Consider the following 17,787-nt stretch of genomic DNA (forward strand, 5'->3'; position numbering starts at 1 on the left):
CCAGGAAAGCAAATAGCTCTGCAGGGAAAGGAGCTGCAAAAAGAGCCCAGGTGTGCTGCAGCTCCTGCTTGGGGCTCAGGTAGAGGTGCTCAGCTCCTCACCTGCTCCTCAGAAACCATCCCAGTGGTCCTGGACATCCAGACAGGGGAAATCAACACCCAAAATCAAAGTGCATGTCCCCAGCCACTAAAAGTTAATGCCTTCGGATGCTGTTGTGCAGGGAATGGCACAGATGGCTTCTCCTCCCAGAAACGCTGGTTTTGGGGACATGAAACACCCCTTTTTTGGACATGGAACAAAGCAAAGCAGCTTCCAATCGCCACTGGGAAATTTGGGTAAGATTTTGGCTGTATTCCTGTACCCAGCTCCAGTGGAGGAAATAGTAAAATTCACAACAGGAGCTGAACAGGCTGAGGAAAAACGCTTTGGAAAATCCCAGCATGGATTCCAGGCAGACAGCGCGTCCCTGCCCACGGGGGATCCCTGCCAAGCAGCTGGCACAAACACTCTGCCTCTTTGAGGCACTGCCAGGGTTCGCCTTGCCCACTGCCGTCGGGATGCCCGTTTGGAATCCTGCTGAAAAGCTGGGCTTTGGAAGATGCTTTTCCTGGGGTTAAAGCTCAAGGTGAATGGAAAGCCCCAAAACCAGATGGGCCAGGATGCCATGGATCGTTCAGCCAGGACACTCCAGGACTCACCTTTCTGCAGGATCTCCAGATGTTCCCAAAGGATGTCTCCCACAAAGTCAGGCGCCAGCTCCAGGAAGCACTCCTTGCCCAGGGCACAGAGGGCAGCTCCGTTCATGCAGAACTTCTGGAAATCCACTTCCTTCAGGCTGAACTCGTTCACTGCCCACATCACCCAGTCCCGCACGTGCGTCTCCGTCCACTGCTGGGGGTCTGCAGAGGGAGCTGGCAGTGAGCATCCACAGGCGGTTTTCCCAGGAAAACCAGACACAGAGAGTGCTCCAGCACTAGCACAGCCCCATCCATGGAGATTGGCAGCCCACTGGCACCAGGGTGTGAGGAACACCACGCCCAGTCTGGATCAGCCTTAACGCGGATGCATTTCATCCAAGGAACGAGCCTTGGATTTGTTTGGGACTTCTAAAAATCCCATCACTTCTCTCATCCCCTTCTCCCACCCTTTTCTCCAATTTTCTTGGCTTCTCCCTGTCACCAGCCTCTGCTAAAGGGTCCCTGCTGCTCCTCTGTTTAGTGGAGATGATTTCTCCACGTTTTTCCAGCTGAAGCTTCCCAGAAGCTTCAAGTGGTATTCCAAAGGCAATAGCACCTGAGGGGAACCAGCAGAGGAGATGGCAAACAGGGAGAATTCTGGGCAGCCTGGCAGGAGGATGCAATCCCTGTGGATGCTGTAGTCATGGGAAGTCATGTCTTACCTTTGGGAATCCCCAGCCGCTGCTGCTCCTTGGCAAAGCCACTGAACGTGGCTTTCAGTGCCTGGGACATCATTTCCTTGCTGCTGGGGGTTAGTAAAGGCACATCCGCACATTCCATGTCTGAAAGAAGCAGGGGAGAAACACGGCTGTGAGGACACGGGACTGGGAAAGATGGCAGGGAATGGCAGCCGAGTGCACGTGGCGTCCCCGTGCTCCTGGAATGTGCTGCTGGATGAGGATATCAAGGCCTTTCCAGACATCAGCCTGCTGGGCTCCAGCACTCCAGGTGTGTCTGGAGCTCTGGAGCCTGGGAAATGGCTCAGCAGCTCCAGGCACTGAGGAAGGCCAAGAGTCCCACACCAGGGTGAGCAAAGAAGAGGGAGAAAAGCATCCCTGAATTACCACTCTCTCATCCCAGTCCAAGGAAAAGCAAGGAGAAAATGAAAGAATCCTAGAAGATTCTTTATCCTAGGAAACTCTTCCCTCTGGGGGTGGGCAGGCCCTGGCACAGGGTGCCCAGAGAAGCTGTGGCTGCCCCTGGATCCCTGGAAGTGTCCAAGGCCAGGTTTGGAGCAACCTGGGACAGTGGAAGGTGTCTCTGCCCAGGGGGTGGAAAGGGATGGGCTTTAAGGTCCCTTCCATCCCAAACCATCCTGAGATTCTATGACCCCACGAAAAAGTGAGCTGACAGCAGGCTGAGAGAGGATGGGGAAGCGGCAGAAAACCCATTTGAGGGGGGAAGGAAAACAAAGAGCTGGAAAATCCCACATTAGTCCAGAGTTACGTCATGCACATCCATGGCACGGAGCGGCGGGTGAGTCACTGAAAACGCCAGCATCCCATGGGACAGAGAGGCCAAGCCAAGAGCCAGGCCTGGAGTCAATCCTGACGAGGAGCAAACCTCTTCCTTTCCTTTTTTTAATGCCTTTTTCTAATTTATTTGGAAGGAGGCGAATCTTTGTAGCCAAAGAGTCTCACAAATAAAAGCAACCATTTGAGGCAAAATATGTGAGTCAAGGTTTGGCTCTTTTTCCTGTACTTTCAGTATTCCTGAAAAACGTCTTTGATGGAGAAGGAAAGCCTTGAACAGCCACCATCCCAAAACCTGCACTTGGTCGGCCTCCCATGGAAACCTTCCACCTGAGCTTGGTTCAGCACTGCAACCTAGTGGAAATTTTCCATGAAAACTCAGTGGAAAAATGACCCCGTGGGCAAAGTCTTTGGTGTTCTCATGAATATCTGGATGCAGACATCAAAAATCAAAGAATTCCCTGTCTGGTGGAAACTCGGCCACCGTGGTTTCCCGTCGCTCCAAGTTCGTTAAGCTCCTGATTGAATAAACCTTTACACCTGCAAAATGCTGCTGAGGGCTTGTTCCAGGCAGCGCTGGTGTATTCCTGATAAAACCTGGAGTCAGGGATGGAAACAGCGCTGCAGCCACTGGGAACAGCCAGCCCAGCTGCTTCCCAGTCTGCCCCAGTCTGGAATTCCTGCTCCACTCAACTCCTCCCCAGCCAAGCTCATGGGCATCATTTAAAGGCCAAACAACCCAACACTGGGGTTTTTTTCCAAGAGGGAGTCTGGGGCTTGGGCCAGTAGAATTCCAGGGCAGTGGTGGAGTCACCATCCCTGGAAGTGTTTAAGAAACGTGTGGATGTGGCTCCTGGGGACATGGGTTGGTGGTGGCCTGGCAGTGCTGGGGAATGGTTGGACTCCATGATCTTGGAAGGCTTTTCCAACCTAAACAGTCCTGTGGTTCCATGGATAAAGCTCCACATGCAGCTCTGTAGCACAGGGTGAGGGTGACAATGCTGCAAAGCATCCCCAAATCATCTGCTGGATGCTCCCAATGCAATTCCACTGCTAAGCCAAACAGAGCAATGCCTCTGTCCCCACTTCTGCCCCTTCCACCCCTCAGCCCCTTCAAAAATTCCCCCTTCCCTTTGCATCTCCTCCAGCCAAGCCCCCAGGGCTCTCAAGAAATGATTTGCAGACCCTTGGCTCAGGTAGGAGCAGCAAAACTCCCAACATGGAATCTCTCGGGACACAATTCCTGCCCTCAGCCCACCACACAAATCCAGGGTTGCCTCCACAGTGGCAGGATCAGGAACTTCGAAAGCAAATCCCACCTCCGAGGGCTATTTGGCAAATTACACTTCATTATTTACTGGGTTTGGCTGGAGAGGGCACGGAAAATGAGCAGCCACCGTCGCTATCTCTGCTCTCCATCTGCTGCTTGAGATAACACCGGGAGAAAGTGGCTCCGTGCCCCTTTCCCTTCATCCTCAAGTTACATTTGAATGCTCTGCTCTCCCTGCTCTGTGGTCACAGGGACCACCCAGGAATCCGCTCCCTCCGCCTGCCTCAACGGCAGCTCCCGCCTGCTCTGGGAAGATGAGTCAGACCCAGGCTGAGAAAACGGTTCTAACCCCAGTTTTAACACTGCACCACCTGTGAAAACCCGTGTGGAGGTGCCCTCCTTAGGCCAGACACCAAGAGCGGGGTGAAAAATGGTATTTTTATCTCTGCAACAGCAGGGGCCCATCCCTGATCCTGCTCTTTCATCCTGCAGCATCCGTGGGGTTGGCTTTGCACAAACGCAGCGAATCAATTTTTCGGTAGCGGGGGGATAAAGTTTCGGTTTAGGAAGGTGAATGCTGAGCTCTGCACAAACAACCTGTCAAAACAGGGGAGGCTTAAAAGTGATTCCCAGGGAGAGGTCACAGGGAAGCAAACAGTTGGTTCCCAAATAAAAAAAAAACCCCATGCCAGAGGAGGGTTTCCATTTAAACACCCAAATCAGCCCATGTGTGCATTTCAAGGCTTCTGCAAAATATGTTGTGCTTGGCAGATTTAGGACTGAAGCATCACCTGCTTTGTTTCCTGCGAGGTCGCAGCCACTTGTTCATGTTTCTGCCGAGGACAAAGCAGCCCCAAAGCCCCAAACCTGCAGAAGCCTCGGTTGGGTTGGCAGTGTCCCAGAGCTGGGGAAAACTCACCCAGGGAAAGTTGAATGGACGTGTGAAGTTCTGCAGACGTGTTTGGGGACAAGGCTTGGCTGGGTGACTCGAGAAAGATGGGGTGGAGGGACAGTTCTTACCCTAAATTCTGCTGCTTTGGGGATACTGAAAGCATTTGAATAATTAAATATTTATTTAAATATTGGGGGGTTTATGTGCAGGGAGCATGGTGGGCTTCACCCAGCTCTGTGCAGGGCCAGGAGTCAGACTCAGCGATCCCTGTAAACCCCTTCCAAGCTGGAATATCCCAGAACTCTATGAACTTTGCTGGGCACAGGGAAATTCCTTCCCATGGAGGCAAACCCAGCGCTGGCAATGTCCTGCAGCCCTTCGCCTCCCATCTGGGACACCTAAAGGTCAGAGCTGAGCAGGATTTCAGGAACAAAAGCAACAAGCCTGGCTTAGCTGCCCTCGTATCAGCTTTCAGTGCCATCTGAAACCTGTTTGCACGATTTTAATCAAACCTCGCACCAATAAAACCTCTCCTTCAGTGCTGCCCACAGAGCACAGGGCCGCGTGCAGGGACCGGGCCGGGAGCCAGCACCAGGCCCAGCTGTTCCACCTAAACCCAGCTTAGCAATGCCAGGGCTTTAATCCCAAAAGCAAGCTCAGCAGCAGGGGCCAGACTGGGATTCCTGGCTGGGTTTTACGAGCCCATCGGAGCCCCCCCGATGCGGCTGCCACGTGCAGTGGGCTGCGCGGGTGCCCTGTCCTCGTCCTGCGCCGATGGAGCCGCCTTTGATTTCCCTCCTGGGACAGCAGGCAGGGAGTTATGGTTGGATTTTTAAACAGTGCCAGGAGTTGCAGTCGCCCTGGAGAATCGTGTCAGCAGCATCTGTAGAGCAGAGATGTGGAATTTGCCTCGCATGGGGACAGCTTTTATCTGGCTGCAGCTTTCCAAGGCAAAGAGAGATCTGGGGGCTCCATGGCTTCTCCAAACCAGGCCCCTTCAGCTCCGTGACATCCCTGGAGATGGGATTTCAGAGAGACAAGAGGATAAAACACCCTGACATCACACAGGTTCTGTGCTAAGGGGGACCTGCCCAGATCCCCCCAGCCAGGGGCACGTGGAGCCTGAGAGAAAACCAGGAGCAAAGAGGCCAAGATCACCAAGTTCATCTCCTAGCCGAATTCCCACTCTGCTCCCACCAGGCCCTGCATGTGTAAACTATTTCCACACATCTGATCTTTTTAAAGGACTCAGATTTACAAACTTTAGGGATTTTGACCTTAAAACGCACAGAACTCCTCTGCACGCCAAAGCACTCGCAGCTGATTGCAGAAGGAAAATAAATGGCAGAGAAGAAGGAAGGGATGCTCCGAGCAGAAGGACGGGAGCAAAGTCATTTTTCAGCCGAGTTTCCACTCGGGGTCAGTGACTCCTCCTAGCTCCCCTCGGCCACTCACTTTTTTTCCATCAGAGCTACAGCATGTCCCTGTGTGGGGTTTCACCCAGTAGCTGCTGGAAATGGATGTGGGGAGGGTCAGAGCGGAGCCATCTGACCCCCCAGCCACCTCCCGTCCCTGCCCTGATGGATGGATGGATGGATGGATGGAGGGCAGGACACCAAGATCTCCTCAGCCTTCCCTTCCCAGGCCTGGAGCACATGGATGCCATGGAGATTCCAGGCCTTTGGGTGGCTTGGCAGAGGCACAGGGACAAGGGGGAAAGGCTTTAAAATGAAATGGAGGAGATTTAGATTAGATTTCAATTAGGTTTTAGGAGGAAATTGTTCCCTGTGAGGGTGGGGAGGCCCTGGCACAGGGTGCCCAGAGAAGCTGTGGCCGCCCCATTCCTGGAAATGTCCAAGGCCAGGTTGGACAGGGTTTGAAGCACCCTGGGATAGTGGGAGGTGTCCCTGCCCATGCCAGGGGTGGAAACAGATGAGCATTAAGTTCCCTCCCAACCCAAACCATTCCAGGAGCCATGATGAAATCTGGTTTCAAACAAGCTCATTTGCAGGGACTGTGCATCCAAGGGCTCCACGAATTCATGCCTGTGTCCCTCAAATCCTTGAGCCCTGAGCCTGCTGAGATCCCCCTGGAGCCCCCATCCCATCCTTCTGCAGCTGCCCATGCTCCAGTGTCCCCCCACTGCTGGATGAGGATGGAGCAGGAGTTTCCCAGAGGCTCTTCAAGGGGTGACAGGGGTTCACTTCACTCTCCCACCCTCTTCCCATGTGCCCACAGCGAGTCCGTGGCCACTGAGCCCACGATTCCCCCCTCCAGCTCACACCGAGCTCATCCCCCTGAGCCCCCTCTGGCCCAGCCTTCCCCAGGATCCAAACCAGGGCAGAGTTGGAGCACAGATTTCCCAACGTCCCCCAGCTGGGAGGGTTCAGCAGCCGAGAACCTTTCCCAGGATCAGAGGAGACTGAGGAGAAGGGGGCCTGGAGCCGAGACCCTTCCCACGCTCCCCAGCGAGGCCGCCCAGGCACCGCGGAGCCGCCACGTCCCCACCACGTCCCCACCACGTCCCCACCACGTCCCCACCACGTCCCCAGCTCGGGTTTCCAGCACCCCCAGGCACCTCCAGCCCCTCGGGCAGCTCTGCTTTTCCCAGGTGCCCCCCGCCCCAGAGCAGGGCAAACAACCCTGGCTGAGCCCCCTGTTATTTAGGCAGGATTAGGCAAAAATTTGTGTGCACTTTTGAACTGTTTTCACAAGCGTTGCCTCTCACTCCCACGCAGGAAGCAGGAGAGGAGCCGGCCTGTTCCAATTAGGGCTCCTCGGACCCAAAGGGCAGCGCGATCCGAGGGGGGGAAAGGGAAAGTGGGACAGAAAGCTGGAAAAAAGGGACCAGAAGGAAATCTGGGTGGGGAGCAGGGCTGAGCACAATGAGAGGTGTTTGCTGGGGCTGTGGGGATGGGATGGGAGAAGAGAAGGGGAAATTTGGGTCCCCTTCCTGCAGCAACTCGCCAGAGACCAGCCCTGCTTCCCTCTGCAAGGATGGCACAAAAGGTGCAGACATTTGCTATTTTAATTTAAAATAAATATATTTCTTCAAAAAAAAAAAAAAGAAAAATGAGTATTTTTTTTTTCCTCCTTCAAGCAGTGAAAAATAAATACTGTGAGATGAAAGCTGGGCTTCAAGAGAAAAACAAGAGAGGAAACCGAAAGCCCACACTGCTTAGCGCTGCAGAAAGCCCAACAAAGCCGGCTTTTTTCCGGCCCTCAGCAGCTTTCTTAGGGAGATGTGGTGTGCCATGGGGGCCAGCTCTTCCCCGAAAAAACAGCCTGAACACTGCCCTCCCTAAATGCAGATAAAAGCATTTCTTCCCAAGTCTGGGCTCTCAGCACTTGGAGCAGCAGAGGGGAAGGTGCAGCTGCAGGTGAGGTGTTGGGATGCTCTGCTCAGCCTCGGGATTTGGGGTTCAGCCCTGTGTGTCATGAGCAAAACTGGACACAGAGCAGCCCCCAGGTGAGGGAGGGCTGGGATTGGCTCTGGGGCTCTGGCAGCTGTGAGGAACCGGGCCCAGGGAAAGGGTTCTGTGGCCATCCTCAGTCACAGCCCACCCTGCTCAGGCTCCTGCTCCTTCTCCTCCCTCCCTCTCCCTGCTTTACAGTGTGGGTGTTGGATGGCAGTCCTGGGAAAGCAGCATCCTTGGGAGTCCCAGGAGCTCACAGGGGAGCAGCCTGATGAGGAGCTCACTCCGTCCTTGGCTTTTGTGGGACAGAAGAGGGAATGAAGTGCTAGAGAAAGGCCAGGGCCAAAGCCGAGCTAAACCACAGCCCCTGAGTCAACGCTCACTGCAATTACGGGAAAGCTCCCGCAGCTCAGCAGGCCCAGGGGCCACGGCTCCTCTTCCTGCAGCAGCTCAGGGGCTTCCCTCGGCTGGGGATTCACTCCATCCTCCCCATTTCAGCTGCTGGAAAGAGCACAGATGGATAAAGCAAACCCTGGGGAGATTCAGCCACCTCTGAGCCTGGGGAACGCAGCCATGGTTTAACAGCGCTCGTTGGAACCATCAAAGCAGTCAGAAACAAGATTGGTCATAAATAAAATCCCATCATTGGTGCCCAGAGAAGCTGTGGCTGCCCCATCCCTGGGAGTGTCCAAGGCCAGGTTGGACGGGGCTTGGAGCCACCTGGGATAGTGGGAGGTGCCCATGGAATGAGATGAGCTTTGAGGTCCCTCCCAACCCAACCCAACCCATTCGAGGGTTCTAGGACGAGATGCTACAAGGCCGGAGTGGTTCAGCTCCAGCACCACCATCAGCTCAGCATGAGACCCTCCCACTCTTGGATCAGCTCTAAGCGGCCTCTGAAGTCCCTTTAGATTCGACAGCACCACGACCTAAAACTCCCACCAGCCTCTCCCGAGCCCGCTGGCCTGGGGGCAGAGTCTGGGTTAATTAAACCCCCGTGGAGGCTCCAGGCTGGAGACAGCCGGGCCAGGAGGAGCAACCTCCACCTGCCCAAACCCCTCCCAAACCTCTCCTGCTCAGGAGGCCTCTTCTCGCAGCCATCCAGCCCTTCCCTCCCTCTTTCCCAATGGAATATCACAGGAGCGGCGTCCCCTCTGGAGCCGGGATTAGCACCTCACTTCCAGGGCCGGGATCGCTCCTCAGCAGGGCTGGGAGGACGCTCCCAGCCTGGCGCAAACCTGTGAGCCACGCTTCCCGCAGGATAATCGCCCTAATCCCTGCTAACCACGCCGCTAAAGAGCTCTAATCCCTGGGCACGGGCACACGCGCGCTCCCGGAGCTTGGAAAAGCCTGTAATGGACACCCAGCCCTGCTGGAAGCAGGTCAAGTGTAACCAGCCAGCCCAGGTCATGCCCGTGGCGCTGCTCCACCTCCAGGAGATGCTCCTTTCAACCAAACCCAGCTCCTCGCACCCCGCAGAGCTCGGATTGCTCAACAGCAACGGGGGAAAAAGGGGAAGAAACTCTGCCAAGCCCCAGTGCTCGGCGCCGAGCAAACAACCGAGAGATCCCCACGCCGCTGGCACAGAGCCCGAGGCGTTCACGGGGCTCACGCCTGCGACCAGAAGCCGCTGGTCTCCCCTCAGTCCCAGCCGTGCCCCCGGAGGCTTCCAGGGCTGCAGGAGCTCAGCCTGAGCCCTCCCAGAGCAATCCCAGGCTGGGCTCCGGCGCTCAGGGAGGACCCGGTGCTCCAGGTCATCCACACCCAGCGTCCCTGAGAGTTCACGTTCCCTTCCAGCCAGGTTAAACCTGGGAATTCTGCTCTTCTCTCCTCAAGTCTCACTGATGATGCCATTTCTGGCATCTTCGATGAACAAGGAATGGCACTGGAGGATTTGTCACAAGAGAAGGATGAACCCATCCCAGAACCCTGACACGGATTTTTCCCGGGTTGCAGAAGCACCCGCAGGATGCCCCCAGGGTACTGCTGTGATCACCCCCGGGCAGCTCAGATGGAGCATTTTTCCATCCATCCAAACAAAGCCTCAGACTCTTCTCCCTCTCCTTCATCATCGTCCAGGAATAGGGACAGACACAAAGGGGATTCAGCTCCAACACCTCCAGCTGCTGCTGCAGGCTGGGGCTGCCAAACCACGCGCCAGAGTCTCCCAGCAAGGGAGAGCAGGGATGCAGCAAGGCCAGGTTGAGGATAATTGGCAGAACATCGTGTGGGGAAGATGCTGTCAGGATGGGAAGTGTGAAAAGGGAAGGCTGAGATCTCTTGGCAGGGCTGTCCCCTCGCAGCAGGAGAAAGGCCAAGGAACCTTCACTCAAGCTGAGCTCTTTCATCACCCACAAAAGGATCCCAACCCTCTGAGCCGGCTCAAACACACCTGAAGAACAAACTGTGCCAGCACACTTTGTGAGCAGCCGTGCGTGACCTCACAGCTGGGGATGTTTTCACCCCACAGTCCCCATGATCCATGTGCAGTGACTCCATGCCCTGGATAGAACCCCATCATTTGTGCTGCCCGTCACCAGGACACGAGACATTTCTGGGGCAGATGGATTCCAGAGATGTCCCTGCTGCTGGGAAATCACTGGTCCTAACAGGAGCCCCACTTATCCGTGCCTTGGGAAGGGATTAGACACGGAGATGCTCAGCCAAACACCTCCCGTCTGTCTGTCCCAAGGAATTCCCCAGCCTTCCCCTGGTTTCCCTGCACAGACTGATCCCTCTGTGTCCCTGCCCCAGCTCCTGCCCCCGGGCTGAGCCAGGGCCGAGTCACGCCAGACACGAGGGCAGCACATGGCAGGACAGTGGCAGTGCCCTGGGGCTGCAGTGATGTCCAACCCCCCGGATACGTCCGGCCACATCACAGCCGCTCTGCTTCGCTCCCCAGCTCCCATTCCTGCCCCGGGAATGTTTGTCAGAGCTGCGAGGGAGGGACGCGCTGGTGGCGTCCGTGCAGTCACGAGCGGAAGGTCCCTAGGGATGGTCCTGCGGCTTCCTCAAGCCCAGAACATCCCCACGGGATGCTGCCAGCACGAAGGCGGTGATGCGGAAGGATCAGAGGATGACGAGGCAGGGAGGCTCGGCAGCTCCGGGTCACCTCCGCTCGCCGCCCCGGGCGCCGGGCGCTGGGCGAGCCCTGCACCGCTCGGCAGCTGCAGATTCCTGCCTGTCCCACCCCCTCCTCCGCAGCCTTCCCGGCCACCCCTTCCCCTCGGGGCAATGCCAGCCAGACGGCCGGGATTGCTCAATGGCAGCTGCAAGTCGCAGCGCATCGCGTCCCCCCGGCTCGCAGAGGGATCACGGCTGCCCTGCCCACAGACAGCCCTCGCTCTGGCTCAGGCTTTGCCAGCGTCCCTTTTTTCCACACATCTGGGAGTGCTTCGGCTCCCTGGGGGTGTGCAGAGGAGGAGGAGGAGCCCTGTCCTCACCTGTGACCACCAGCTCGCCATGTCCCCCCTCAGCCCTCTGTGCCCAGGGAGGTGTCGCTGCTCACGAGGACCCTCCCTTATCAGCCCGAGCTGTCCCGGTGCCAGTTGCAGTTTCCAAAGGCGGAGAGGGAAGATTAGGATATTTAGCTTTGAAATCAAACAAATAATTGCCCAGGCTTTCTGCAAACAGATCAGGGTTGGGAGGTCAGAGAGCAGCTGGTAAATCTCAGCACTGTTTGCTCTGCCTAAATAATATTAGACCTAGGATAATCAATCATTTTAATCAACAAAATTACTTATAACTCCTCAGAGCAAACAGTCAGCTCCGCTGGCAGCTGCCAGGGGGTTGCAGGTAACAATCCACACACCTCCGATTCCCCTGTGTGCTGATGGATTCACTCCATTGCATCCCTGGATTTACTCCCCTGAAGATTTGCCCTCGCAAGTGCCTTGACCCCTCCTCTCTGAGGGTGTCCCTTGCCAGGACTCACAAACACACACTCAAACACACCCTCAAATACACACAGATCCCCCCAGCAGCCACTCTGCAGCTGAAACCCAGCCCAGGGCAGCTCACAGCACTCACTGCACGCTCCAAGCTCCTTTCCAAGCTGCATCTCCCAGTGCAGCAGCATCCCACCAGAGGGGAGGGAGAACCAGCTGGACAGGAGAGGGAAAAGGTGCTCCCTCTGCTTTGCCACCTGAGCCAGCCCCATCTCCTCTGCTCTCCTCGGGCTGTGACTCTGCTGATGCCACCACGACACCTCCACGGGCACCACTCGTGTCCCACACACTGCACACCCCCCAGCCCCGGGACAGGCTCTGCGCTGCAGCAGATGATCCCAGCAGCCACAATGGGACAGGAGCCTTTTCCTGGCTGGGCTGGAAGCTGTGCAAGCCAAGGGATCACCGAGAGGAGAACCAGGGTCAGCTTCCCATCCGGGACCAGCAGGGAACCAGGGACAAGGCCATCCCTGGATGCTCCTGCCAGCCCTAGACCATTTCACCTCCCTGTCCCCTGGCCAAGCTCAGCTCCCCCAGTGATGGAGGCCAGGAAGGGGCCTGGGAGAAACCTGGGAACCAATGCTCTGCAGCCCACGCCAGCCTCAGGAACAGCAGTGCCAAAGCAATTTCATTTCATAACTTCCCAGGAACAATTCTCCTGGTTTTCTTCATTTTTAAGCAGACAAGAATACAAACAAAGGGGATTTTCCAAGAGAGCCCCAGGATTAATCCTCTCCATCCAGGCTGAGCTCGGGGCTCCTGGGCTTTGCCCAGATGTGTCACACCACACAACATCCAGGTTCCCAGTATGCTCAGGCACAGCAGCGAGGGTTTTCCCAATCGACCCCAGGAAGCTCTCCTTTTACAGCTCCTACTTCTAGGAAACTCCCCACCAGGGAAGGGACCAGGGCAGGGACTGGGCCAGACCAAGCCTTGGGAAGATGAAGGTGGGAGTGAGCTGGGGAAGGCGGCCAAAGGCGAGCTGGGCTGCCCCATCAGCCTCAGCCATCCCCATCCCAGAGCCAAGCGCTGTCCAGGATGGGATTATGTCACCTCCTGGCCTCAGGCGGGAAGAGCGAAGGGCAGGCAGGGATAAACCCGAGCGGCTGGAGGTGCTCGGATCTGCCCAAAGGAAGCCTGAGCTTGGAAACCTCGGTGAGGGCTGGGGGAGAGAGGCTGAGGCACTCCCAGGCCTCGCATCCACCCCGCGCAGCATCCGGAAGCTATTAAGGAATTACAGCCTCCCTGGCCCCAAGCCCTCCCCGGCAGAAGTGCCTGGGAGCAGATGGTGAAAGGGCTGATTGAATTCGGCTGCTCGGGCCAAGAGGCTCTTTAGGAGAGACTCAGTGGAGGAGGGGGTGGAGGGGACGGCATTTGGTGACTCGGGAGCTGGGAGCCCTTGCCAGGAACTCCAGGAATCCTCCATCAACCCTAAAGAGGCTGGAGGAGCTTTGGCAGGGACTTGGATGTGTGGTTGGAGGGGTGTGAGATGCCCTTGGGAGCTCCTGGTACTCCAGGAGTGACTCCTCAGTGATCCAAGGCTGGTTCCTCTCCATCTCCAAGTGCACTGGACCAGCTCCGTTCCAGGGAGGTGGGATTGGCCCCAGGAGCTGTGTGATCCCAACTCTTGATCCCAGCTGAGGAGGAGGCACAGGAGCTGTCAGTCCAACAGCCCTGCCCACCCCCGAGGCTCTCCTCCCAGAAAAATGCAGGTTTGCTAAAATCCTTCATTCCCAATTTGGTTTAATCCCACCCCATTCCCAGCGCCCACGGGAAGGCACCGGGCATGGGACCAGACCTCCCAAAGAGCCCTCAGAGAGGGATGGAGCTCCAGTTCCTCTGGATGGGGAGGAGGTGGGGAAAGAAGGCCAGGATGAGTGAAATGTAGGATGAAAAAAAAGCCAACAGGAGGGAAAAAAAAAAAAAAAAAAAAAGAAAGAAAGAAGGATAAATGTGCTTCGAAAGTCATCCTTGGTGCCAGCCCTGCCGGAGGTGATGCCAGTGCCTGGGCAAAAACACTGATGCAGGAACCAAAATTGCCTTGGGATGAAGGAAGGGATTAAACCCTCCCTGGAAAGTGGAGGGGAAAAAGGAGGAATGCCCCAAAAACCAACATAGCCCCAAGCTCCGGGCTCCCTGCCCTGTCCAGCTCCAGCTCCCCGCTCCCTGTGTCCCGGGGGGGGCAGGCTTCGGCTCCGAGGCCCCCGTGCCATCGCCCATCCCCGAATCCAGCCCTGTTTTTCCGAGGGAGAAAGCTGCCGCGAGTCCCCGCGGGATCCTTGGCCGGCCGCCCCGGCTGCCCGAGGTTGGGAAATCGGGAGCCTGCTCGGGCTGTGCCGCAGGGCCGGCACGGAGCGCTCCGTGACCGTCAGGGGATCTTTGCGGAGCAATCTTTTCCGAGACAAGTCATGAGATTATTTCTTGCCTGGAATTTGCTCCCGCAGCTCCCATCGGCCCCGGACTGCTGAGTCAAGAGACCGCCGGGGCTGTGCCCTCCAGATGAGTACATAAATTGCCATGGGGAGTGCGGGGGGCCGGGGGGGGCTGGCGCCCGGCGGGGCGCGGGATGGGGCAGGGAGGGGACCCGATGACTCCCGAGCCTTGGGCTGGGGATGGAGCCCGGCTTGGCAGCCGCGCGCGGAGTTAGTCACCAGATTAGCGAGCAGTTACACACGCGGCTTAAAGGCACATCATCCTCCCCTGCCCTTCCCTTCCCTGCCCTGCCCTGCCCTCCTTTTTCCCTGGGGTTTTGTCCCCCGTTTTCTTTCTTCTTTTATTTTTTAAATTTCTTTCAGCCTAACTGTGGCTCTCAGTGAGTGCCTGGGAAGCCACGGGAGGCAGAAGCCCTTGAAAACGCCAGAGGGGGAGAGGGTCCAGCCCGGGGGTGACACAGCTCGGGGCAGCCTCTCCTGACCCCCTTCCCTCCCCATCCCGCCGGGCAGCCGGGTCACTCTACAGGATCCATATGGCCCCGGCCGCTCGGGCTCGGCTGTCTGGAGCAGGGATGGTGCGAGTCATCCCGCTCGAAGGCAAACAGGCGCAGGGCCGGGGCCTTTCATGTCCCGGCCTTTGGAGCCAAATTCAAATCTGGAGCCGCTTAAAGGGATGGGAAGAGCCCCAGCGAGGAACGGCCCCGGCTACCGGGACAGCTCCGAATCCCAAATCCCGCTGCTGCCGCTGGAAAGGAAAACTTTCCCAGCCTTCCCAGAGCCCAAACTTCCCTGGCAACCCTTCACAAGGATGGGGTTGGGAAATGCCACGGGCTCGGGGCACCGCGATGCCGCTCCCAACCTGCTGGGCTCCTCCGCTGCCTGGGGATGATGCCAGGGATTGAGCAAAGGAGTTTTTCCTCATTTCCAGCTGCAGACCAGGAGGAATTGCGTTTGCTGACCTCATGGAGCACTCTGAGGGACGGAGCAGTTGGGTAACGTGCCTCAAGCACTTGAAAAGAGAAAGCTCTTGGCACTGCATTTTCAAACCGCTTCTAACAATAATGGGTAAAAAAAGAAGGGGGAAAAAAAAGACCCAAATTTCACGTGTTCCACTCCATCTTTTTTTAATTTTCCAGTGGAAAAAGCCAGGACTACTCAGCTTTTGCAAGTTGTTTCTTCAGAGGGTTCAGGTTTCGGTAAACAATTGCTCAAAACTAAAAGGTAAGAAAACAAAAATCCCCTTTTCTGCTTCCAGAGCAGTGACCAAAATTCACTGGCTTTGCACAAACACACACAGGCACCTCTGAAGAAAACTTTCATGTGGGTCAAAAAGCCGCAGTTTGATTATTGTGATAAAAAGTGCTGACAACGGGGGGAAAACAACAGAAAACAACCCCCAAAGCACTGCCCGGTGTCCAGCTCCAGCTTTTGGGGTCTGCTGGTGGTGGTGGCAGCTTCCCTGAGTCAGCAGTTTTGTCCTGCGGGGCCATCCCAGGAGGGGCAGCATCCCAGCGGGAATCCCAGCAAGCCCCATCCTGCCGTGCCAGACTCTTGGTTCCCGAGGGATGCTGAGCCCCTCGCCTGCCCCAGTCACCCAGCACCCCCACACTGGGAATTCTGGGGGACATGGATGGGTCCGGCCTGCCTGGTGCTGTGGAGGAGCCAGGGAGGAGCTGGGCAGTGGAACACAGACCATGGAAAATGGGAATCCTGCAAGCAGAGGGAGACCTGGAGCACCCGACTGGGAATGCTCCCACTTCACTGATGTGGTGGAATGGGAGCACCGTGCCTCAGTTTCCCTGAAAAACAAGGTCTCATCAAGCCTTTCCTCGATGACTTTTGGGGTCAGAGACCCCAAAGCTTTACCAAAAATGCTGCATTTAAAGAAAATCCCAGTGCTGGGCTGGCTTCTCCCGCGCTCCCCACCAGCCATGTGAAGAATGCCTTGGAATCACGTCAAGTATTCGGGATGGGATGGGGGGAGAGGGGGCACGGCGATGGGAGAGGGGGAGCTTTTGACTCAGTGTCTGGCTTCTTTCATCAATCCCACATTCCTGCTCATGCCATCACCCTCCGGGAAAGTGCGACAACCTCCAGAATCCATGTGGAGCCAATTTAGCATCCCCTCCGTGTAAGAAAATGCATTCTGTTCATTAACAAGCTCTGGATGCTCAGCTGGGGTGAGGAGGCAGCCTGCAGCCCCACAGCCATCCCAGAAACTGGGATTCAGTGAGAAGATATCCCACACACGGCCCCATCCCAGAGGAGAGCAGTGCTCCCGGCACACCCTCCCTCCCAGGACATTTGTTCCAGACCAGATAACCCCAGGGTTCCTGCACCAGCCACCTGAGCTGGAGGTCTCTGTCTTTTCTGGCTTTATAGGAGAGGTTTAAACACGAGGGAAAAGGCTGGAAAGCAGGGAATTGCTGGAGCAGGGATTGCTGTTGTGCCCAGCACCAGCTGGGAGATGAAAGAACGGGAATTACAGCCCCAGAGCCCAGTTCAGACCCAGACAGAGCCCTGTGACTTTGCACATCCCAATCCACAACCGTGGCTGTCACCAGGACTCCAATCCTCATTCCCAAACCAGAGGGAGCCACACAAACGGGGGGATTTTCCTCACTCCCAACCCAGAGGGAGCCACACAAAGGAGGGGATTCTCCTCTCTGGGGAGGCAAGCCGCTGTCTCTCGGTGCGTTTGTGATGTTTTTCTGGCAGGTTCTATTTATCCAGGAACCAGATGTGGGGCTGAGGGGCTGTGCTGCACCAGCTTCCTGCTTCCCTGCAAACACCGGCTCCACCTGCCCTGCCCAGAGCTGGACACGGCCTGGAGAGCCAGGAAAGTGCACAAGGTCAGCACGGCCAGGGAGGGGACAGGGGAAAACGTGGCACCTGCCCAGTGCTGCTCAGGGTCATTGCTGCCATGAGCTGGTGCTGCTCATGGGGCAGAGGAGCAAATCAGGTCTTGGATTTTTGGCAGTTGAGTGAAAAAAACCCCAAAACCTCAACATAAAAATGCAGAGTTTCAGTTCAGAAACAGATGGTGGTGACAGAGCAGGGTTTGTCCCCATCCAGGGGCCACCGCTCTGGAGAAGGATGGGACACCTTGGAGCAGTTCTGAGCACAGCACCGAAGGCTCTGTCTCCAGCTCTGCAAGGCAACATTTGCAGCCTGTGAATGGCTCCAGAGCCGGGGGTGGCTGCCCTGAGACCAAATCACAAACTGAAACCACCCTGGGAGTGCCTGAGCCCAGGCTGAACAGGGCCCTGAGCCACCTGGGCCAGTGGGAGGTGTCCCTGCCCATGGCAGGGGTGGAACTGGATGAGCTTTAAGATCCAACCCAAACCATTCTGGGATTCAGGGATTTATTTCTTTTTTTGCCAACTCTGTGCCCACCCCAGACTGTCCCTCCCCTGTTCCAGGAGATATCCAGGCACAACGTGTAGATTTCCACATTTTCCCATAATTGCCAGGGAAGCCTGCGGGCACGAATCCTCAAGCCTGGGAAAAGCTGGGCTGGAGGTTTGAGAGCAGCTCTGCAGGGCTGAGCTGCAGGACCCAGCCCAGCTTTCCAAGGGTCACCTTTGCAGGAGGAGATCCCCCACTCCAGGCCCGTTATCT

General features: G+C 56.5%; 1 protein-coding gene across 2 annotated transcripts in view; it reads right to left on the reverse strand.

Annotated features, from left to right (window-relative positions):
- Window positions 1-17,787, reverse strand: part of ETS1 (ETS proto-oncogene 1, transcription factor) — a 76,508-nt gene that overhangs the window by 22,887 nt on the left and 35,834 nt on the right. For both annotated transcript variants that reach the window (XM_010403971.4, XM_039564855.1), the window contains 2 exons: window positions 1,400-1,519; window positions 699-899 (listed from right to left, as the gene is read on the reverse strand). In XM_010403971.4, coding sequence (XP_010402273.3) covers window positions 699-899; window positions 1,400-1,519 — 321 coding nt within the window. The remainder of the gene's footprint in view (window positions 1-698; window positions 900-1,399; window positions 1,520-17,787) is intronic.

The sequence above is a fragment of the Corvus cornix genome, chromosome 24 (genome assembly GCF_000738735.6).
Source record: "Corvus cornix cornix isolate S_Up_H32 chromosome 24, ASM73873v5, whole genome shotgun sequence".
Taxonomy (NCBI): Eukaryota; Metazoa; Chordata; class Aves; order Passeriformes; family Corvidae; genus Corvus; species Corvus cornix.